This window comes from Astyanax mexicanus, chromosome 22, assembly GCF_023375975.1.
Source record: "Astyanax mexicanus isolate ESR-SI-001 chromosome 22, AstMex3_surface, whole genome shotgun sequence".
NCBI classification, from domain to species: Eukaryota; Metazoa; Chordata; class Actinopteri; order Characiformes; family Acestrorhamphidae; genus Astyanax; species Astyanax mexicanus.
Window position 1 is genome coordinate 34,470,514 of NC_064429.1, and position 18,897 is coordinate 34,489,410.

General features: G+C 39.8%; 1 protein-coding gene across 8 annotated transcripts in view; it reads right to left on the reverse strand.

Annotated features, from left to right (window-relative positions):
• The window catches only part of fbrsl1 (fibrosin-like 1), a 523,012-nt gene that overhangs the window by 17,329 nt on the left and 486,786 nt on the right, over positions 1–18,897 (reverse strand). For 6 of the 8 annotated variants that reach the window (XM_049470563.1, XM_049470562.1, XM_049470566.1 and 3 more), the window contains exons 9-15: positions 16,329–16,630; positions 7,825–7,875; positions 7,402–7,497; positions 5,899–5,970; positions 4,315–4,344; positions 4,120–4,191; positions 1,024–1,156 (exon numbers count right to left, since the gene is read on the reverse strand). In XM_049470563.1, the coding sequence (XP_049326520.1) occupies positions 1,024–1,156; positions 4,120–4,191; positions 4,315–4,344; positions 5,899–5,970; positions 7,402–7,497; positions 7,825–7,875; positions 16,329–16,630 (756 nt within the window). Of the gene's footprint in view, positions 1–1,023; positions 1,157–4,119; positions 4,192–4,314; positions 4,345–5,898; positions 5,971–7,401; positions 7,498–7,824; positions 7,876–16,328; positions 16,631–16,819; positions 16,981–18,897 lie in introns of all 8 variants that reach the window. The other 2 variants (XM_049470564.1, XM_049470567.1) reach the window with 2 other exon arrangements.

Sequence of the window (18,897 nt, forward strand, 5' to 3'; positions counted from 1 at the left end):
ATGCTTCATCTAGTGTATTACAGTCAGTCAGAAGGATCTTGTGGCACATATGAACATTATAGAACAGTATAGAGAGCCCCCTATGCTTAATGTAGTGTAATACAGTCTGTCAGAAAGATTCTGTGTATCATATGATCATTACAAAGCATTATAGAGCACTATAGAGCGCCTCATATGCTTCCTGAAGTGTATTACAGTCCGTCAGAATGAGCATGTGGATCATATGAACATTATAGAGCATCTCCTAAGCTTCCTGTAGTGTATTACAATCTGTCAGAATGGGCATTTGGATCATATGAACATTATAGAGCATTATAGAGCACCTCCTATGCTTCATGTAGTGTATTACAGTCTGTCAGAATGAGAATGTAAAGCATATGAACAATACAGAGCATTATAGAGCATTATAGTGCATTATACAGCGCCCCCTATGGTTCATGACGTGTATTACAGTCTGTCAGAATGAGTGTGTGGATCATATGAACATTATAGAGCACTATAGAGCACCCCCTATGCTTCATATAGTGTATTAAAAGTCTGTCAGAATGAGTGTGTGGATCATATGAACATTATAGAGCATGGTACAGCACCCCCTATACTTCTTTTAGTGTATTACAGTCTGTCAGAATAAGTGTGTGGATCATATGAACATTATAGAGCATTATAGAGCGCCTTCTAACGTTTCTCTAGTGAATTACAGTCTGTCAGAATAAGCGTGTGGATCATATAAACATTATAGAGCATTATAGAGCGCCTCCTATGCTTCATATAGTGTATTACAGTCTGTCAGAATAAGCGTGTGGATCATATAAACATTATAGAGCATTATAGAGTGCCTCCTATGCTTCATATAGTGTATTACAGTCTGTCAGAATGAGTGTGTGAATGTTAATTGTTTGGTTTGGCTAAAATGCCGTTTGTTTGGAGATATTTTAGTCTAGAAATGCTGAAAAGCAACACAAATGTTTGTGAGAAAATTAAGTCCTTGCATCTACAGATTATTAAATGATAACAGACACAGACCTGTGGATGAGAAGAGAGGTCTGGCCAGGTCGTGAGGGTAGGGAAAGCCTGGGAAGATCCCGGGAGCTGGGGGTCTGCTGAACAGGTCCAGTTTTCCGTTCATATCCAGTTTATGAGGGTCCAACTGCATCTGCTACAGAGCGATGGAGACAGGGGGAAAACAGTTCAACCAATCAGCACCAAGATATGAAAGGAGGATTGTACCATTCATTTTCAAACCGTTATGAACATGAAATATGGAAAAATAATGTTTTTATTGCATTATAAGGTGCACCGGATTATAAGGCACATTTTTTGCAGCACTAGTAACTGGCAAGACCTGTAAAGCTAAGATAAGTTAAATAAACAAAACTGTAATTCTTAAAGCAAAACATTTCAAAGGAGTGAGACGAGTCAAACGAGCGATTTGCACTAAAACATTAGCATTAGCGGCTAACTGTAAGCCAGGTGATATTGGTTAGCAGTTCGTCACATGTAGCTTGTTTTAACATGGTAAACACACAGACGACAGGCCAATAATACTCCTCTCTGAACCGCAAAACAGCTAGAACTGTAGTTAGCAGGAAATGGTATTGCTAATGCTGCTCCAGCAGTGCTAGCCAATTTAGTAGCAGGCTACAAGCTGATAATAATAATTGCCTCTGGACAGCCAAAAAGCTAGCACTTAGCGCGGTTAGCAGCTAATGCTAATACTGCTGGAGAACTAAACTGAAACTCCTGTATAACTCTGTAGTTCAGCGTCAGGAGAGGATTTACTGCTCCTTAATACCTGACTGGTAAAATTCATACATAAGGAGCACCGGATTATAAGAAGCACTGACTATTGTAATACAATAAAATCATTAAATGATTTTAAGTGCACCTTATAGTGCAAAAAATATGGTTATATACTTTTATTCTATAAAAATGGAATGGAAAAGCATATAAAAAGTGCTTCTTGTGCTTATTTACTATTAATATTCTCTTTTCCTGACCAAAAAAAAAAAAATCAACTGTAGGTTACATAACACACTGCATTTACGACCTTATATGGACAAAAGTATTGGAACACCTGAATGCCATTGATTGCTTCCTCTGAAATTAAGGGTTTTAAAAATCAGCTACTTTAAAGAGGATATATATATATATATACAGTGCCCTCCATAATTATTGGCACCCCTGGTTAAGATGTGTTCTTTAGCTTCTCATAAATTGAGTTTTGTTTAAAATAATATAGGACCACGATGGAAAAAAAGAGTAAAATACAACCTTTAACTCAAGTGAATTTATTCAGTAGGAAAAAAATCCCACATTAAGAAATAATTATTTAACATCAAATCATGTGTGCCACAATTATTAGCACCCCTGATGTTAATACTTTGTACAACCCCCTTTTGCCAACAAAACAGCACCTAATCTTCTCCTGTAATGTTTCACAAGATGGGAGAATACAGAAAGAGGGATCTTTGACCATTCCTCTTTGCACATTCTCTCTAAATCATCCAACGACCTGGGTCCTCTCCTCTGCACTCTCCTCTTCAGCTCACCCCACAGGTTTTCAATGGGGTTGAGGTCTGGGGACTGAGATGGCCATGGGAGGAGCTTGATTCTGTGTGCGGTGAACCATTTCTGTGTAGATTTGGCCACATGTTTAGGGTCATTATCTTGCTGAAAGACCCAGTGACGACCCATCTTCAGCTTTCGGGCAGAAGCCACCAGATTTTGTCTTAAAATGTCCTGGTATTTTAGAGCATTCATGATGCCATGCACCCTAACAAGGTTCCCAGGGCCTTTAGAAGAGAAACAGGCCCACAGCATCACTGATCCCCCGCCGTATTTCACAGTGGGCATGAGGTGCTTTTCTGCATACTCAGCTCTTGTGTTACGCCAGACCCACTTAGAGCATTTGTTGCCAAAAAGCTCTATCTTTGTTTCATCTGACCAAAGCACACGGTCCCAGTTGAAGTCCCAGTACCGCTTAGCAAACTCCAAACGTTTGCGTTTATGATTGTGAGTGAGAAATGGTTTCTTCCGTGCATGCCTCCCAAACAGCTTGTTGGCATGTAGATAGCGCCTGATGGTTGTTTTGGAGACTTTGTGACCCCAAGAAGCTACCATTTGTTGCAATTCTGTAACAGTTAGCTTTGGAGAACTTTTTATTTCATTATCATCCTCCTCACTGTGCGTGGTGGCAAAATAAACTTGCGTCCTCGTCCAGGCTTGTTTACCACTGTTCCAGTTGTTTTAAACTTCTTAATAATTCCTCTGACAGTAGATATGGACAGGTGTAGGCGAGTAGCGATTTTCTTGTAGCCATTGCCTGACTTGTGAAGGTCAACACACATCTGCCTCACTTGAATGGTATGTTCCTTTGTCTTTCCCATGTTGAAGATAAATGGCCTCTGTGTCACGTCATATTTATACCCCAGGGAAACAGGAAGTTGTGAATTACTAATTAAATGTTCCTACATACTCTGATCAACTTCGTAAACTACTGTAGAAGTGACAGAAATACTTTTATTAAATTTATTTCCTAAGAATTGTTAGGGGTGCCAATAATTGTGGAACAGGTGATTTTATGAAGAATAATTATTTCTTAGTCAGGGATTTTATTTCCCCCTTAAAATTTACTTGAGTTAAAGGTTGGACTTTACTTTTTTTTCCCATCGTGGTCCTATATTATTTTGAACAAAACTCAATTTATGAGAAGCTAAAGAACACATCTTAACCAGGGGTGCCAATAATTATGGAGGGCACTGTATATACATATATATATATATATATATAGAATAGGTCTATGGGCTATATGAATGCACAAAATCATTCTCACATAAAGCCAGTTTTAGTCCCTTTCAGAATGAGCCATTTAAGGGCTCTGACACTTTTATGCAAATGAGCTTTTGCCGACCAAACCATGGTGTCCTAATACTTTTATCCATTCAGTATCAACGGCAAAACCTGCACTTAATTGGTATCTAAGACTCACATTATACAAAACATGTTATATAAAGTCAGGATACAGTAGCTACAATAACACAGATGCCGCAGATATCGATTCTTTCAAAAACGTCTGGAATAATCCAGTAAAAAAGAACTCAATTTAGGCGTCTCTCTTACCTTCATCTTCTGCTGATGGTGGTAGATCTGCCAGGCGATTTGGACGTGAACTGCACACCATTTCCCCGGCTTCTGCACGGCGCCGAGCGGAAAAGACAGAGGGGTTAAGCAGCGTTTCTAACAAAATGAGAGATTTAAAACAAAAAGACTTTGAATAATGTCTTCTTTAGAGAGACGGAAAAGTGGGAATCTTACTCGCACTGACGTCCTGAAAGGATCCGTTACCTGCAGGAGAAAAGAAGAAAAGGTACAAAACATCAGAACATCAGAAAGAAAAGCTCATTATCTCTTTAACCCAATGTAAAAAATATATGGTGTTCATGAAATTGCTATTTGATGTAGCCAGTTTCCTCTCTTTCCACAACTGTAGTCGATGAACTGGGTCATATTAAGTGTCTTAAGACTGGCTTCTTTAGTTTTATACTGAAGCTACATGGCTAATTTAGTAATGTAATAGCTAACAAGTAATTAGACTGAGTGTACACCAATTAGCATGATGCTAACTGTTACCCCAACTCATAAAAGGTTCATGTAATTGCAATTGAATATAGCCAGTTTCCTCCCTGTCCATAATTGCAGTTCAATAATCAATTTAAAAAAGCTGGTTTCTTTGATTTATACTGAAGCTATGTGGCTAATTTAGCTAATATATCCATCTACATCAATTAGCATGATGCTAACTGTTTAGCCAACCAATGAACTTTCATGCAATTGCAATTGACTGTAGCCAGTTTCCTCCCTTTCCATCATGTTTAGTGTCTTAAATTTGGCTTCTTTAGTTTTATACTGAAGCTACAAGGCTAATTTATTTATGCTGTAGCTAACAAGTAATTAGAGTAAATGTACACCAATTAGCACCATGCTAACTGTTAACCAAAACACATAAATGTTCAAGCAATTGCAATTGACTGTAGCGAGTTTCCTCCATTTCCATAACTGCAGTTCAATAATCAGTCCAGCAGTGATGTTCTGTGTCTGTAAAAATCTGATTTTTTTGGTTTATACAGAAGCTACATGGCTAATTTAGCTAATAGATACCCATCTACACCAATTAGCATGATGCTAACTGTTACCCCAACTCATAAAGGTTCATGATATTGCAATTGACTGCAGCCAGTTTCCTCCAATTTTATAAATGTAATTAATGAATCAAGTCATGTTAGTTTGGTTTCTTTAGTTTTATACTGAAGCTACAAGGCTAATTAAGTAATGCAGTAACTAAATAGTAATCAGAGTGAATGTACACCAATTAGCATGATGCTAACTCTTAACTTGACCTAAAGTATAAACAGTCATGCAATTGCATATCAATGTAGCCAGTTTCCTCCCTTTCCATAACTGCAGTCGATAAACTGAGTCATTTTAAGTCTCTAAAGTTTGGTTTCTTTTGTTTTATACTGAATCTACAAGGCTAATTTATTTATGCAGCAGCTAACAAGTAATTAGAGTGAATGTACACCAATTAGCACAATGCTAACTGTTAACCCAACCAATAAATTCAATGATCCAATGATCAGTCCAGCAGTCATGTTCTGTGTCTGTAAAAATCTGGTTTCTTTGGTTTATACTAAAGATACGTGGCTAATTTAGCTTAATCATTATGATTACTTATTACTTATTAGCTACATTAGCCTTATAGCTGCAGTGTTAAAACATATAAGACATAACTCCACTGATCCAGGTTTGACTGAGCTCTATTATTCCCAATATTATTAATTATATAACACTGAATAAGTGTGTGCTAATGTGTGTGAAGTAAAGGATTTTTGGGTAACGCACCCGTGGGTCCTTCTGCAGGAGCGTATGAGGAACCGCCCCTGGTCTTCCTGCTACATCAATGGGGTTCGAGGCCTGGAAAAAAGGTCAAAGGTCAAACGAGCACTGGATGTTAATCTACACGGATTAGATTTCTCTCCTGAAAACTGTTTATTTGGGTGATTAAAGAGTAAAGCGCTTTTGTTTATTTACAGTAAGCTTAGATTTACAGATTTACACTAAGGCTGGGTGCAGCAGCATTAGCATTAGCATAAGCGGCTAACAGTAAATGCCGCCTGACAGCTCTATACTGAGGAACCCTGTTCAACATAGCTTGTTTTAACAGAGTAAACACACAGACTAAAGTCCGATATACTCACCTCTAAATGATGAAAGAGCTAGAGCTTAGCGTATTTAGCGGCTAATGCTAATGCTTTTACTGCTCCAGCCTTAGTGCTGGAGAAACTTCACTGAAACTACTGTATAACTCTGTACTTCAGAGGAGTGGCTTTACTGCTCTTTAATACCTAACTGGTAGAATTCATACATAAGCTGCACCAACGATTTTTGGGAAAATTAAAGGATTTTAAGTGCACCTTTTAGTGCAAAAAATACGGTATTATAAAAACCAGACTGGACTGTTCCTTTAAGACACAGTCAGGAACCTCAGGGAGATCCGCAGCTCAAGTCCTCAGAGCTGCTACAGCGCTCTCTAAAGCCACTGCTGGACCGTAGTGGACCACACTATCTAAACTGCGCTGGACTATAAGCCCTGTAGCCGCCGTCCAGAACCGATTGGTGGCTTACACACGGGTCACAGTGATTGGCCAACTGCCAGGATGAGCACTGGGCTTATCTCCTACACACACACACACACACACACACACATATACACACACAGATGGAAAGCAGTCTTCCTCACACCACAGCACAGCATAAATTTAATATCCCACACAAAACCTTCAGCCGCTTAGAGAAATAATGGAAAAGCAGCTGCTGTTACATTCAGAGAGCTACAGCTTAAGAGAGGGGCTAGAACTGAACATACAGTGTGTGTGTGTGTGTGTGTGTGTGTGTGTGTGTGTGTGTGCGTGATAAAATAATATCACGATATTTCATGATATATTTGCAATAACAATATTGCATTTAAAAAATTAGTTCAAGAATACACTACTGCAACAAAACAACATTTACATCTTATTATACCACAGTTAGTTCCGACCCTGCAATGTGATTGGCTGAGAGGCGTTCTATGAGTACCGTTATCAGCCGGTAATGCACTGTAACATAAGCTCTCCATGTATTACTCCGCCACATACAGGTAACCTAGCAACGATGCAGCGCTTACAAGCCAAACAGCGCAGCTACAAACAGAGCAGCAATGGAACTATTTTAAATGGCGGAGTTTCTATAACCAAACAGATCCTATTTTCTCCTCCTCTTTAACTCAGAATCTTTCAATAAACAGTGTAATAATACACTATATATATTTATATAATATAATAAGTTAAAGAATAAGTTTCTGACCTTTGGTTGGAAGGCTCCTTGCAGAGAGCTGAAGGGGCCGGGGTGAGGGAGCAGTGGGGGCATACCCGGCATGGCTGGAGGGTACGAGGAGAAAAACTGGAGAAACACAAAAAAAAAAGTGAATAAAAGTGTTATTAATATTAATATTCACCATAATATTGAGAGATAAACTGTAGCTCCGCCTCCTTCAGCAGAGTATAATATCACAATATCTACATTTAGAGTGTTATTAATTTTAATATTCACTCTAATAATGAGAGACAAACTGTAGCTCCGCCTCCTTTAGCAGTGTATATCACAATACCTACATTTAGAGTATTATTAATATTAATATTCACTCTAATAATGAGAAACAAACTGTAGCTCCGCCTCCTCCTCAGTGTATAATATATAGTAATATCTGTGTTTAGAATTAGTACTTACACTCGACTGTCTTAAGAAGGGATTGTCCAGCTTTGGAGCGTACTTGTCGAACTGTGAGAAAGAAAGAACAAGAAAGAGAGAGAAAGAGAGAGAGAGAGAGAGAGAGAGAGAGATAAAAACACATCAGAACCGCTAAATCAGGCTAAATTAAAGGCATGTGACCGAAAGCAGGATGAAAGCGGTTTGAGGTGGAGGAGGAAGCAGAGCGTTTACACACACCAATAAAAACCATATGAAGCTCAAACCAATTAAAACCACTCAGTCAAACAATCACAGCAGAACCCAACAGAACCGCAGCCCAGACTCACATGAAAGAGAGAGAGAGAAGAGAGAGAGAGAGAGAGAGAGAGAGAGAGAAAGAGAGAGAGAGCTGCAGCTGGGTCCGGGCAGCAATCACAACACTCGCTCTCACAACGGCTTATTTGGCAATTACCGCAGAGCTAGCGCACCGCTAACCTCCAGCTCCAGAGCTGATTACATTACACGATCCGGCAGGTACCCGGACACGGCGCGGGATTCCCGCCAACACAACTCCGAGCCGACTGGAAAATCGGAATTTCTACGCCTTATTTGGAATAGCTTAAGAGATTTAACTTTAAATCAAAAAAGAGTAATAAAAGTCATTCTGTGAAATCGGAGCCAAATGGACGTGAAGTTTCGATTTTTTTCTCCTCAGTTTCGATTGCATCCCACGGAAAAAGTCTCTTTTATGCTGTTTTACATTCAGGTGCTTTGCTAGGCGGCCATCACTGGAGTAAAACTGAAGCGTCGCTACTGGGTGGTTGCTGTGGTTCTGTTTGGTGGTGCTTTGGTGTTGCAAAGTAGCTCCAACAGTATCCCAGGTGGAGGTTCCTATACTGTTAAAAATCGAATACTAAATGCCACCAGTTTTTTTGTGTGAGGTACTTTAGGTGGCTGCTAAGGCGTTGCTTCAGTGGTTGCTATGGTGTTGCTTTGGTGGTTGCTTTGGTGTCACACAGTTGTTCCAACAGTATTCCAGGTGGGGATTCCTATAGTGTTGATTAATAAATACATATAGATGCCACCAGTTGCTTTTTTGTACTGTATTTTAGGTGGCTGCTAAGGTGTTGCTTTGGTGGTTGCAGGTGGTTCATATAGTGATATAAAATGGATGCTAAATGGTTGCAACGGGTTCTAATCAGTACACTGCCCTATTACTATAGTGCTGCTATGGTGGTGGTTGTTTTATTCCAGATGACAGCTACAGTGCAATAAATAGAACTGCTAGGTGGTTGTTGTGGTGCTGTTAGCTGGCTTTAGTGTGGGGTTTAATTGTGTTGCTAAGAGGTTACTTGATTCCATTAGATGTTGCTATGAACTCAAAGGTTTCTGTGGTATCCTAGCTTCTAGCTATAGTTTTGCTAAGTGGTTACTATTAGGGTGCTATAGAGCTGGTAGGAGCTTTTTTGGTATGGTGCTGTCATGGTGGTTGCTGTGGTGTTGATATTTCATGTGGTTGCTGTGATATCCCAGGTGCTTGCTACAGTTTTGCTAAGCGGTTTCTAAAAGGGTGCAATAGAGCTGCTAGGTGTTTGTTTGCATGGTACTGCCATGGTGGTTGCAGTGGTATCCCAGTTATTAGCTAGATGGGTGCTATTGTTTTGCACGGTATTCAAAGTGGTTGCTGTGATGTCTCAGGTGGTTGCTATGGTATTGTCAGTGCTATGGTACCACACGCGGCTGTCATAATATTGCTAATTAAGTGGCTAAGTGGCGAGTTTCAACGTGTTAAAGTGTTGACGGGCAGTTTATTGGCAGTTTATGTGGCATCCCAGGTGGTTGCTATGGTGTCGTTTGAACAGCAAGCAAAATCTGGGGCTTGAGCCGCTTTTTGTTTTATCTTTTTTCATGTTGATCTAAAGTCGGCGGACGCTGGACTTCATAAACGTGCGTCCCGCTGACGAGGGGAAGGAGATCTCGTTAGACTTTATTAGAGAGATTCTTAGAAATGTGAATCCAATTTGATCATTTTATAGCGTTTTATAAACCCCCCTGCCCCCCGCCCCCGTGACTATTAGAGCTAAACACAAAAATGCCTTTGTTCTCTCCGGTTCTGGACCCTGACGTGGAGCAGCTGGAGGACACAGGCAGGCATAAAGGCCCGGTTCTGCTTCATTAGTGCGGATTTCAGAACTGTAGCGGAATCTGAGCTTCTGTAGGTTAAACCAGGAGACAGTTCAACCACTAACACACTAATCCTGTTAAAGCCCGAACAAAGAGGACGTAACCCCGGGAAAAAAGAGACAAAACGAGAGAATAAGGCCTTTTTAACTCCTTAAAAAAGCCTCGTCCTTAGTTCCTTAAAACTTAAAACATTGTACAGGCTCCGCCCACAAATCTGCCCAGTTTAATCTACCGTTGCTACAGTGTGTACCAAGCATTTCTACTTCATATTTTAACCGTTGCCCTGTTAAAAATATGGAATACCACATTAACCACCTCGGCAAACTATCACAACATCATAGCAACCACCCAGCAAAACACTTAGGAACCTTAGGAAAATTGTCACCATCAGAGCAACACCCTGGCATATTTTAGTAACCACCTCTCAGCGGCACCTGAGATACCACAGCAACCACTTAGAAACTCTACAGCACCCAACTAGCAACATGACAGCAACCACCCAAGATTCTACCTTAAATGTTGCTACAAAATCCACTGAGCATTTTACTTAATATTATAACAGTTGCCCTGTTTAAAAAAAAAAAAGAATAATACCACCTTAACCACCTTGGCAAACATCCAAGACACTATAGCAACCACCCAGCAACACTTAGCAACCAGTAATAGCACCACAAGAGCAACACTTTGTGATAGTATAGCAAACACTTACTAGCAGCACCTTCTAAACACCTGAGATAACACAGCAACCACCTAGCAACTCTAAAGCACCCACCTAGCAACACTTAACAACCAGCAATAGCATCACTAGAGCAACTTCCTGGGATATTATAGCAACAACCGCCTGCGAACCTACTAACCACTTGAGATATCACAGCAACCACATAGCAAGATGATAGCACCCACCCAAGATACGAAAGCTCAGTATCGTATATCAAACATGACTGACTTTTTTTGACCCCACAACGACAACCTAGTAACACCATAGTAACCACTTAGCCACACAACTATAGCATAGCAACTACATGAAGTATGATAGGAACATCACAAAAATGGGCGTGGATATTACTGCAACTATCTTACAGCAACCCTACAGCAGCCACCATTGCAACACCATAGCAACCGCTTAACTTTTCACGTTCCATCTTAAGTATTGCAGCAGTTTCATTCTGGTGCTAATGCATGCCAGATACTAGGAGGCAATTTTAGGTGGAATGAAAATTCTTCTTCGTACAAAATCCTTTTTTTTATCTGTTTTTGCACCGTTTCCAATGCATTAAACACAGTACTATACATTTACACAATTAATTTTGTTTTAAATTTGTATTTATTTATATTTTTTTATTCTATTTTCTTCCCAATTTACAAGGACAATTACCCAACCCACTCACTAGGATTCCTCCCCCAACACCAGGAGGGTGAAGACTAGCACACACCTCCTCCGATACATGTGAAGTCAGACTCCGCCTCTTTTTGAGCTGCTGCTGATGCAGCATTGCCGAGTAGCATCACAGCGCTAATGCTCGGAGGAAAGCGCAGCGAGGAAAACAGCAAAACAACAGTAATCAGCCCTTTAATCAGACATCTTAATGTCTTTTAACAAATAAATAATGAGAGCGTTTCTGTTTTTCTGGGATTAAAAGCGTGAATTCAGCTGTAACTGGAAATATCTGCGCTTTTATAAACCTGTGCTGGACTGAGGTGCCCAGCTACAGGTACAAGCACGTGCCCAACCATGTGGATGGAGGCCATTCATGCGGTTACCTTGTGTTTTGTGCTTCTCAGGCAGCAGCAGTCTGTCACTCACACAGACACAGAGACAGCGCTGTGTATCTACTTCTTACTTCTTGTGTCAAGAATTAAAACATTACAACATGACGTGTTTGATTTGAAGTGACATCACACGTCCTGCGATGTGACTATTGTGCATGCACACATCGCGATGCCGATGCTTAAACGATATATCGTGCAGCCCTAATAGTGTGTGTGTAGACTGTGTGTGTGTACAGAGTGTGTGTACGAAGTGAAAAGTGCTGATTTAGTTAGTCCCTCATTAAAGACGCTCTGTCGGCTCTGCTTTCTGTTAAAGTCTGGCTTTAAACTGCTCAGCTCACACACCCGCACGCCTTCATCACACACTGCTCCGCCTAATTAACACCAGATATTTCATCTTTAAACAATTACGCTTATTCCTTTCATGGAGCGAAAGAGAGAGAGAGAGAGAGAGAGAGAGAGGGAGAGAGAGAGAGAGAGAGAGAGAGAGAAAGAGAGACAGACTGATGCCGGGTTGCCGCCGTTTGGAGAGCCAGCTGCTCGGAGGCGTTTAACAATAAACAAATACACATTGATAATTTCATTAATTAAAGCCATTAGCTGGAGGCTGGTGCTGTAGAGGTAAGTGGAGCTGCAGCTGGGAGGAAAAATCATAAATAAAAACGGGGTGGAATAAAAGTGACGCACTGCTTACAAAACAGCGGCAAAACAAGCTCAGCGTGAACTTCAGTCTGGTTTGGAGATAATGCATAACATGGAAAACACTCAGCAACACCAGAGCAACCACTTAGGATACCAGAGCAACCACCTTGCAAACAACTAGAAACGCTGCAGCAACCATTTGGGCAATAGCAGGGCAAACCACCACTTGGGATACCAGAGAAACTACTTAGGATACAAAAGAAACTGCCTTACAAACAACTAAAAACACCACAGCAACCACTAAGGATACCAGAGCAACCACTTTCGCAACAGCAGGGCAAACCACCACTTGGGATACCAGAGAAACTACTTAGGATACCAAAGCAACTACCCTGCAAACAACTAAAAACACCACAGCAACCAGTTTGGCAAACAGCAGGGCAAACCACTTGGGATACCAGGGTAAGTACTTATGATAACAGAGCAACCACCTTGCAGCTAGAAACACCACAGCAACCACTTTTGCAACAGCAGGGCAAATCACTTAGGATACCAGAGGAACCATTTAGGATACCAGAGCAACCACCTTGCAAACAGCTAGAAACACCACAGCAACCACTTTGGCAACTGCAGGGCAAACCGCTTGGGATACCAGAGCAACCACTTAGAATACCAAATCAACCACCTTGCAAACAACTAGAAACACCACAGCAATCACTTTGGCAACAGCAGAGCGAACCACTCGGGATACCAGAGCAACCACTTTGTAAACAACTAAAACACCACAGAAACCACCTTGTAAACAACTAAAAACATCACAGCAACCCCTTTACACCTTTGATACTTTTACTTTACCAAAGATTTACTAAGCATAGGATAGCAATCACTCAACAACACCATTGCAACCACTTAGCAAGTCAGTTAGCAGCACCATACAATAGCAACCACCTTAGAGGCCTCAACAACCTCCTAGCAACCGCCTAGCAACATAAGTGCAAACACGTAAGATACCACAACAACCACCTGACTTATTATAACATCATAATAATTTTCCACAGCAGCTAATGATGCAGCAGATACACAACACAATCACACACAGCAACAAGCATCAATACATCAATTTCATTAGTTAAAGCTATTATACAGAATAAATTATACAGAATAAACAATCACAATAAGAATATTATTCTGGATAAATAACAAAAAAAAACAACATTTGAAGACAAAGCAGAACAGTAATACAGATCAGACTCCACCCCACCCCCCAAAACACCCTCTTCATCACTGAGGAAGAAAACAAGGGTTACATAAAACACAGCAGAAGGAAATATAAACATATGAACAGTTTGCACACAAATATACAAATATAATAAAAGATTGAAAACAAAAAGTTTAAACAAGGGGAAAAAAACATAGTAAATACAGTATATCATTTATTAATATACAGCTCTGGAAAAAAATACGAATAAAAATCAGTTTCTCTGATTTTGCTATTTATAGGTTTATGTTTGAGTAAAATGAACATTTTTGTTTTATTCTATAAACTACAGACAACATTTCTCCCAAATTCCAAATAAAAATATTTTCATTTAGAGCATTTATTTGCAAAATAAATGAGAAATGTCTGAAATAACATACAAAGAAAAAAAAAACAAGTTCATATTCATAACAAGTTTAAGAGTTCAGAAATCAATACAATATTTGGGGGAATAACCCTGGTGGTTTTTAATCACAGTGTTTTTATGCATCTTGGCATCATGTTCTCCTCCACCAGTCTTACACACTGCTTTTGGATAACTTTATGCCACTTTTGCCTGGTGCTAAAATTCAAGCAGTTCAGCACTTTTCAGTGGTTTGATAGCTTGTGATCATCCATCTTTCTCTTGATTGTATTCCAATTTTTTTTAATTGGGTAAAATTAAAGAAACATATATATATATATTTTTTTTTACAGAGCTGTATTTTAATGAATTAATGTTGAAAGTTAAGCAGTTAAAACATGTAATATCTTGTATGTATATTCTGGAAAATCTTCTATGATGAAACATGTGCTGTTTGCGCTGTTTGATGGCAAACCGACCTAATTGTAAATGTTTTGTTAATAAATCACAGCTTGTTTCCATTATTTTGGCCTGTAAAGAGAAGATTAGCTCTTTGTGCTTGAGCGCACTCTAAGCCCAGACTAAAAGGGAAATGCATTTTGGCATGTTCTCCTCCACCAGTCTTACACACTGCTTTTGGATCACTTTATGCCACTTTTTCCTGGTGCAAAAAAAATCAGCAGTTCAGCTATTTTTAGTGGTTTGATGGCTTGCGATCATCCATCTTTGTCTTGATTATTTTCTAGAAGTTTTTTTTTTTTTGGTAAAATCAAAGAAACTCATAATTTTTAAAGGGGTCTCTTAATTTTTTTCAGAGCTGTATATACTGTAATAATAAATTAATGTTCAAAATTAAGCTGATAATCACCATCATTCTGATTCATCACACTTTTCCTTTATGTAACTACACGAACAGAATATTCTGGAAAAGCTTCTATGATGAAACATGTGCTGTTTGCGCAGTTTGTTGGCAAACCGACCTAATTGTAAATGTTTTGGTAATAAATCACAGCTTGTTTCCATTATTTTGGCCTGTAAGGAGAAGATTAGCCCCATGTGCTCGAGCGCACTCTTGGCCCAGACTAAAAGGGAAATGTCCTGATTCTTATCGGGCAGAATCATAATCTACAATTCATAAAAGCCCCCGCTCCGCCGGCCGCGGTAATCTGCTCATCTGGGGGTCGCGACCTTGACGGATTTAGCCAAGAAAACAGGCCGACACGCGAAAACAAGCGCGGCTTCCAGCCCGTGTGAAGCGCTTTCAGCCGTCGGCACGCGCTCGGGAACGCCGGCTGATTTATCGGGGTTCAGAGGGGATTTATTTTTCCAGCGCTAGCCTCTAATGGCGCCTCGGCACACGGAAGCAATTACGCTTTATCAAACGAGCCTCGCTGACGTCATTCCCTTCATCTGCGCTGAGGTCACTGCACTCCAACCACAATCAGAACAATCAGACCCGGCGACCCGGTTCACCCTCAGGACCTAAAAACAGCCCTGTAACCAGCAATACCTGCAAACTTACAGGGGTTGGACAATGAAACTGAAACACCTGGTTTTAGAGCACAATAATGTATTGTGGTGACGGACAGTTCTGGTGGAAACAGGAGAGTTGAGGTGCACATTGAATTCTGCCGTGATTTGATCAGCCGTGGTTTTATGTTTTTTGGATACAATCCGGGTTAGCACCCGAACATCCCTTTCAGACAGCTTCCTCTTACAGCGTCCACAGTTAATCCTGTTGGATGTGGTTGGTTCTTCTTGGTGGTATGCTGACATTACCCTGGATACCGTGGCTCTTGATACATCACAAAGACTTGCTGTCTTGGTCACAGATGCTCCAGCAAGACGTGCACCAACAATTTGTCCTCTTTTGAACTCTGGTATGTCTCCCATAATGTTGTGTGCATTGTATTATTTAGAGCAGAACTGTGCTCTTACCCTGCTAATGAACCTTCACACTCTGCTCTTACTGGTGCAATAATGTGCAATTAATGAAGATTGAACACTAAAATGAGACAGGTGTTTCAGTTTCATTGTTTAACCCCTGTAGATGTACAGCATAATGCTTAAAAATACATTTTATGGGAAAGTATATTTAAAGAGCTTTTTTAATGCCCTTAAGTACAGTATGCTTCCTTTTTAACAAGAATTTGCTGGTACTGTATGTCTATATCCTCATATATATATATAAAATCTCAGATTATTAATTGTATTTATTAGATTAGATAAGACGATAAATTGGTGCAGCACCGTCCCACTTGTCCTGCTGATCTCAGGAAGACCTGGTATCTGAGGGCAGGGGATTGTGGGTAGCAGGATGGGGGATCTGATGTTACTTATCCTCACATTTCTGGCTGGGGTACGCACCATGGGCGGTGCAGGGGGCGGCCCAATGATGGTGGCGGGGGGCAGGCTGGCGGGGAAGGGCGTGAAGGTGTGCTGGTGCGTGTGCTGATGCTGGTGCATATGCTGGTGTTGGTGATACTCTGCCCTCAGGAGGGACATGGGGGCCAGCGGGGAGCCCCCTGCCGCTGCCGCCGCTGCTGCTGCCGCTCCGGGAGCCGGAGCCGCCACCGGCCCCCGGCCCCCGCGCTCTGAACTCTGAACCAGGAAGCGGTTGTTCAGCTCCTGCCGGAGGAGGTCATGCTCTGCAAGACAGGAGAGCGGGAAAAAAGAAAAAAAAAAACCAAACAAAAGAGACGGAAAGAAAGAAACGAACACAGATAGAAGAAAAGACAAGAACAGAAAAAAAAAACAAAAAGAACAAAACAAAACAAGGCCCGAACGGACCGTGAGTTTTTCACACCAGCGGAAAAGAAGAGAAAGAGAATAGTCACCTGGCCTTCTCTGTTTCTCCAATTCAAGCTGTGAGGGTTTTCTACGTGAGGACTCATTGGTGGTGGTAAGAGAGTTGCCTGTGACAATGTGCCAATCAGAATCCCCGAATGAGGCTGGCAATACATGATTGGTTGGTTGAATGATATCAACAGGCTGGTATCTGAAGACAAGAGAGAACCAAGAGTCACCTCAGCAGAAAACACACACAACTTCCTTCCTTCCTTCTCTACACTCTTAAAAACAAGAGGGTGGAGCCAGCCAATGTTCTTCCAGAGGAGGAGGAACCTTTTCACTGCACCTTTTCAGGTAAAGGGGAAGCCCACCAATAGCAGGTTTGGTGTGAAATTCGTAAAATTCATAAAATCTGTCTAATTCGTCAAATTTATTAAATACGTGCAGCGGAAGCCGTCGCTTTGTTTTCTCTCATTCATTCAAATACTATAATAATAAAACGATTTTAAAATTTAAAATAACTTTCGACTTAAAAGCCATAAAATCCGGAACCTGTAAAAAAAAAAAAAACCTCTCAAGATCCCAAATAGATTTCGTATGGCTATGGATATGTATTAATAAAAATTAAATGAGGGAAAACTCGATGCAAAATCGCTAACAAGCTCTTGTTGATATTAAAAAAAGAAGAAAATATTAAAAATATATATATTTAAATGATGTTGGTAATATCCCTGTTTTATATTTTTAAATATTTTGAATTTTGTAAAAGAAATGATTGTTAATGTAACACGTTTGTTTTACTTTCACTTTTATTATTGTAAGTAACAAAAGATGCTGTGAAGAAACATGACTGAGAAATTTTGTATGCGCTATTTTCTGTAAAATGCTTTTGAAAAACTTCAATAAAAATGATATAAAAGAAGTACAGGGTTTAATACTAGGGTTTGATATACAGCTCTGGAAAAACAAATAAGAGATCACTTAAAAAAAAAGATGAGTTTCTTTGATTTTACCAAATTAAAAACCTCTGAAATATAATCAAGAGGAAGATGGAGGATCGCAAGCTGATCATCAAACCACCAAGTTATCCAAAAGCAGTGTGTAAGACTGGTGGAGGAGGAGAACATGATGCCAAGATATTGCCACCGAATATTGATTTCTGAACATAAACTTAAAACTTTATGAATATAAACTTTATAGAGTCTGAAAGCTCTGCATCTGCTCTTTTTTATATTTCAGCCATTTCTCATTTACTGCAATATAATAAATGCTCTAAATGACAATATTTCTTATTATTCCAAATATTTCTATTTGGAATTTGGGATAAATATTGTCTGTAGGTTATAAAATAAAACTAAAATGTTCATTTTACTCAAACATAAACCTATAAATAGCAAAATCAGAGAAACTGATTCAGAAACTGAAGTGATCTCTTAATTTGTTCCAGAGCTGTATTTATACTGTAGAAGTTGTAGAAGTATCAACTACTATAAAATACTGGTTTCTAAACTACTTAATATACTAAATATAAAAATAAAAAAGTAATGTAAGGGGAAAATATAAAGCCTCTGCCCAAAACAGATTTTTCTAAAAGTTATAATGACTAAAGTTATATAATGTTAATAAAGTTTGGTATTGGAACTATTAACGGTGATTTATTGAGGGCATCACTGCTCACTGAAAGTCGGACAATCTGTCGGTTCTCCATCATTCGTGGTTCGAGTAGATCTTCCAGATCCTTCATGTCATTGGTCAGTTCTTCTTCTTCTTCTTCTGAACAATGGCGCCAATGGCATGGCCAATACAGCAATTTTGTGCAAATTTACAATCCAAGTCCAAAATGTCCAAAATTAGTTTTATACGAAAAGTTGACAGCAGTAAAACAGTGGCAAATCCAGACAGTACACAGCAGGATTAGCTAGTAGACTTCTTCTGAGGGAGGGATCTGTACCTGCTGTCCGTTGCAAGTCAGCAAATGATGAAGATGGGGGTCTATTCTTGTTTGGATACACAGTACCCTGTATATCACATACTTGTACGTATCCCTCCACTGTTTTAATGATATGTGATATATAAAAAAAAAAAAACGATTTTAGACCCAAAATCTTCTCAGAATGTTCTCAGA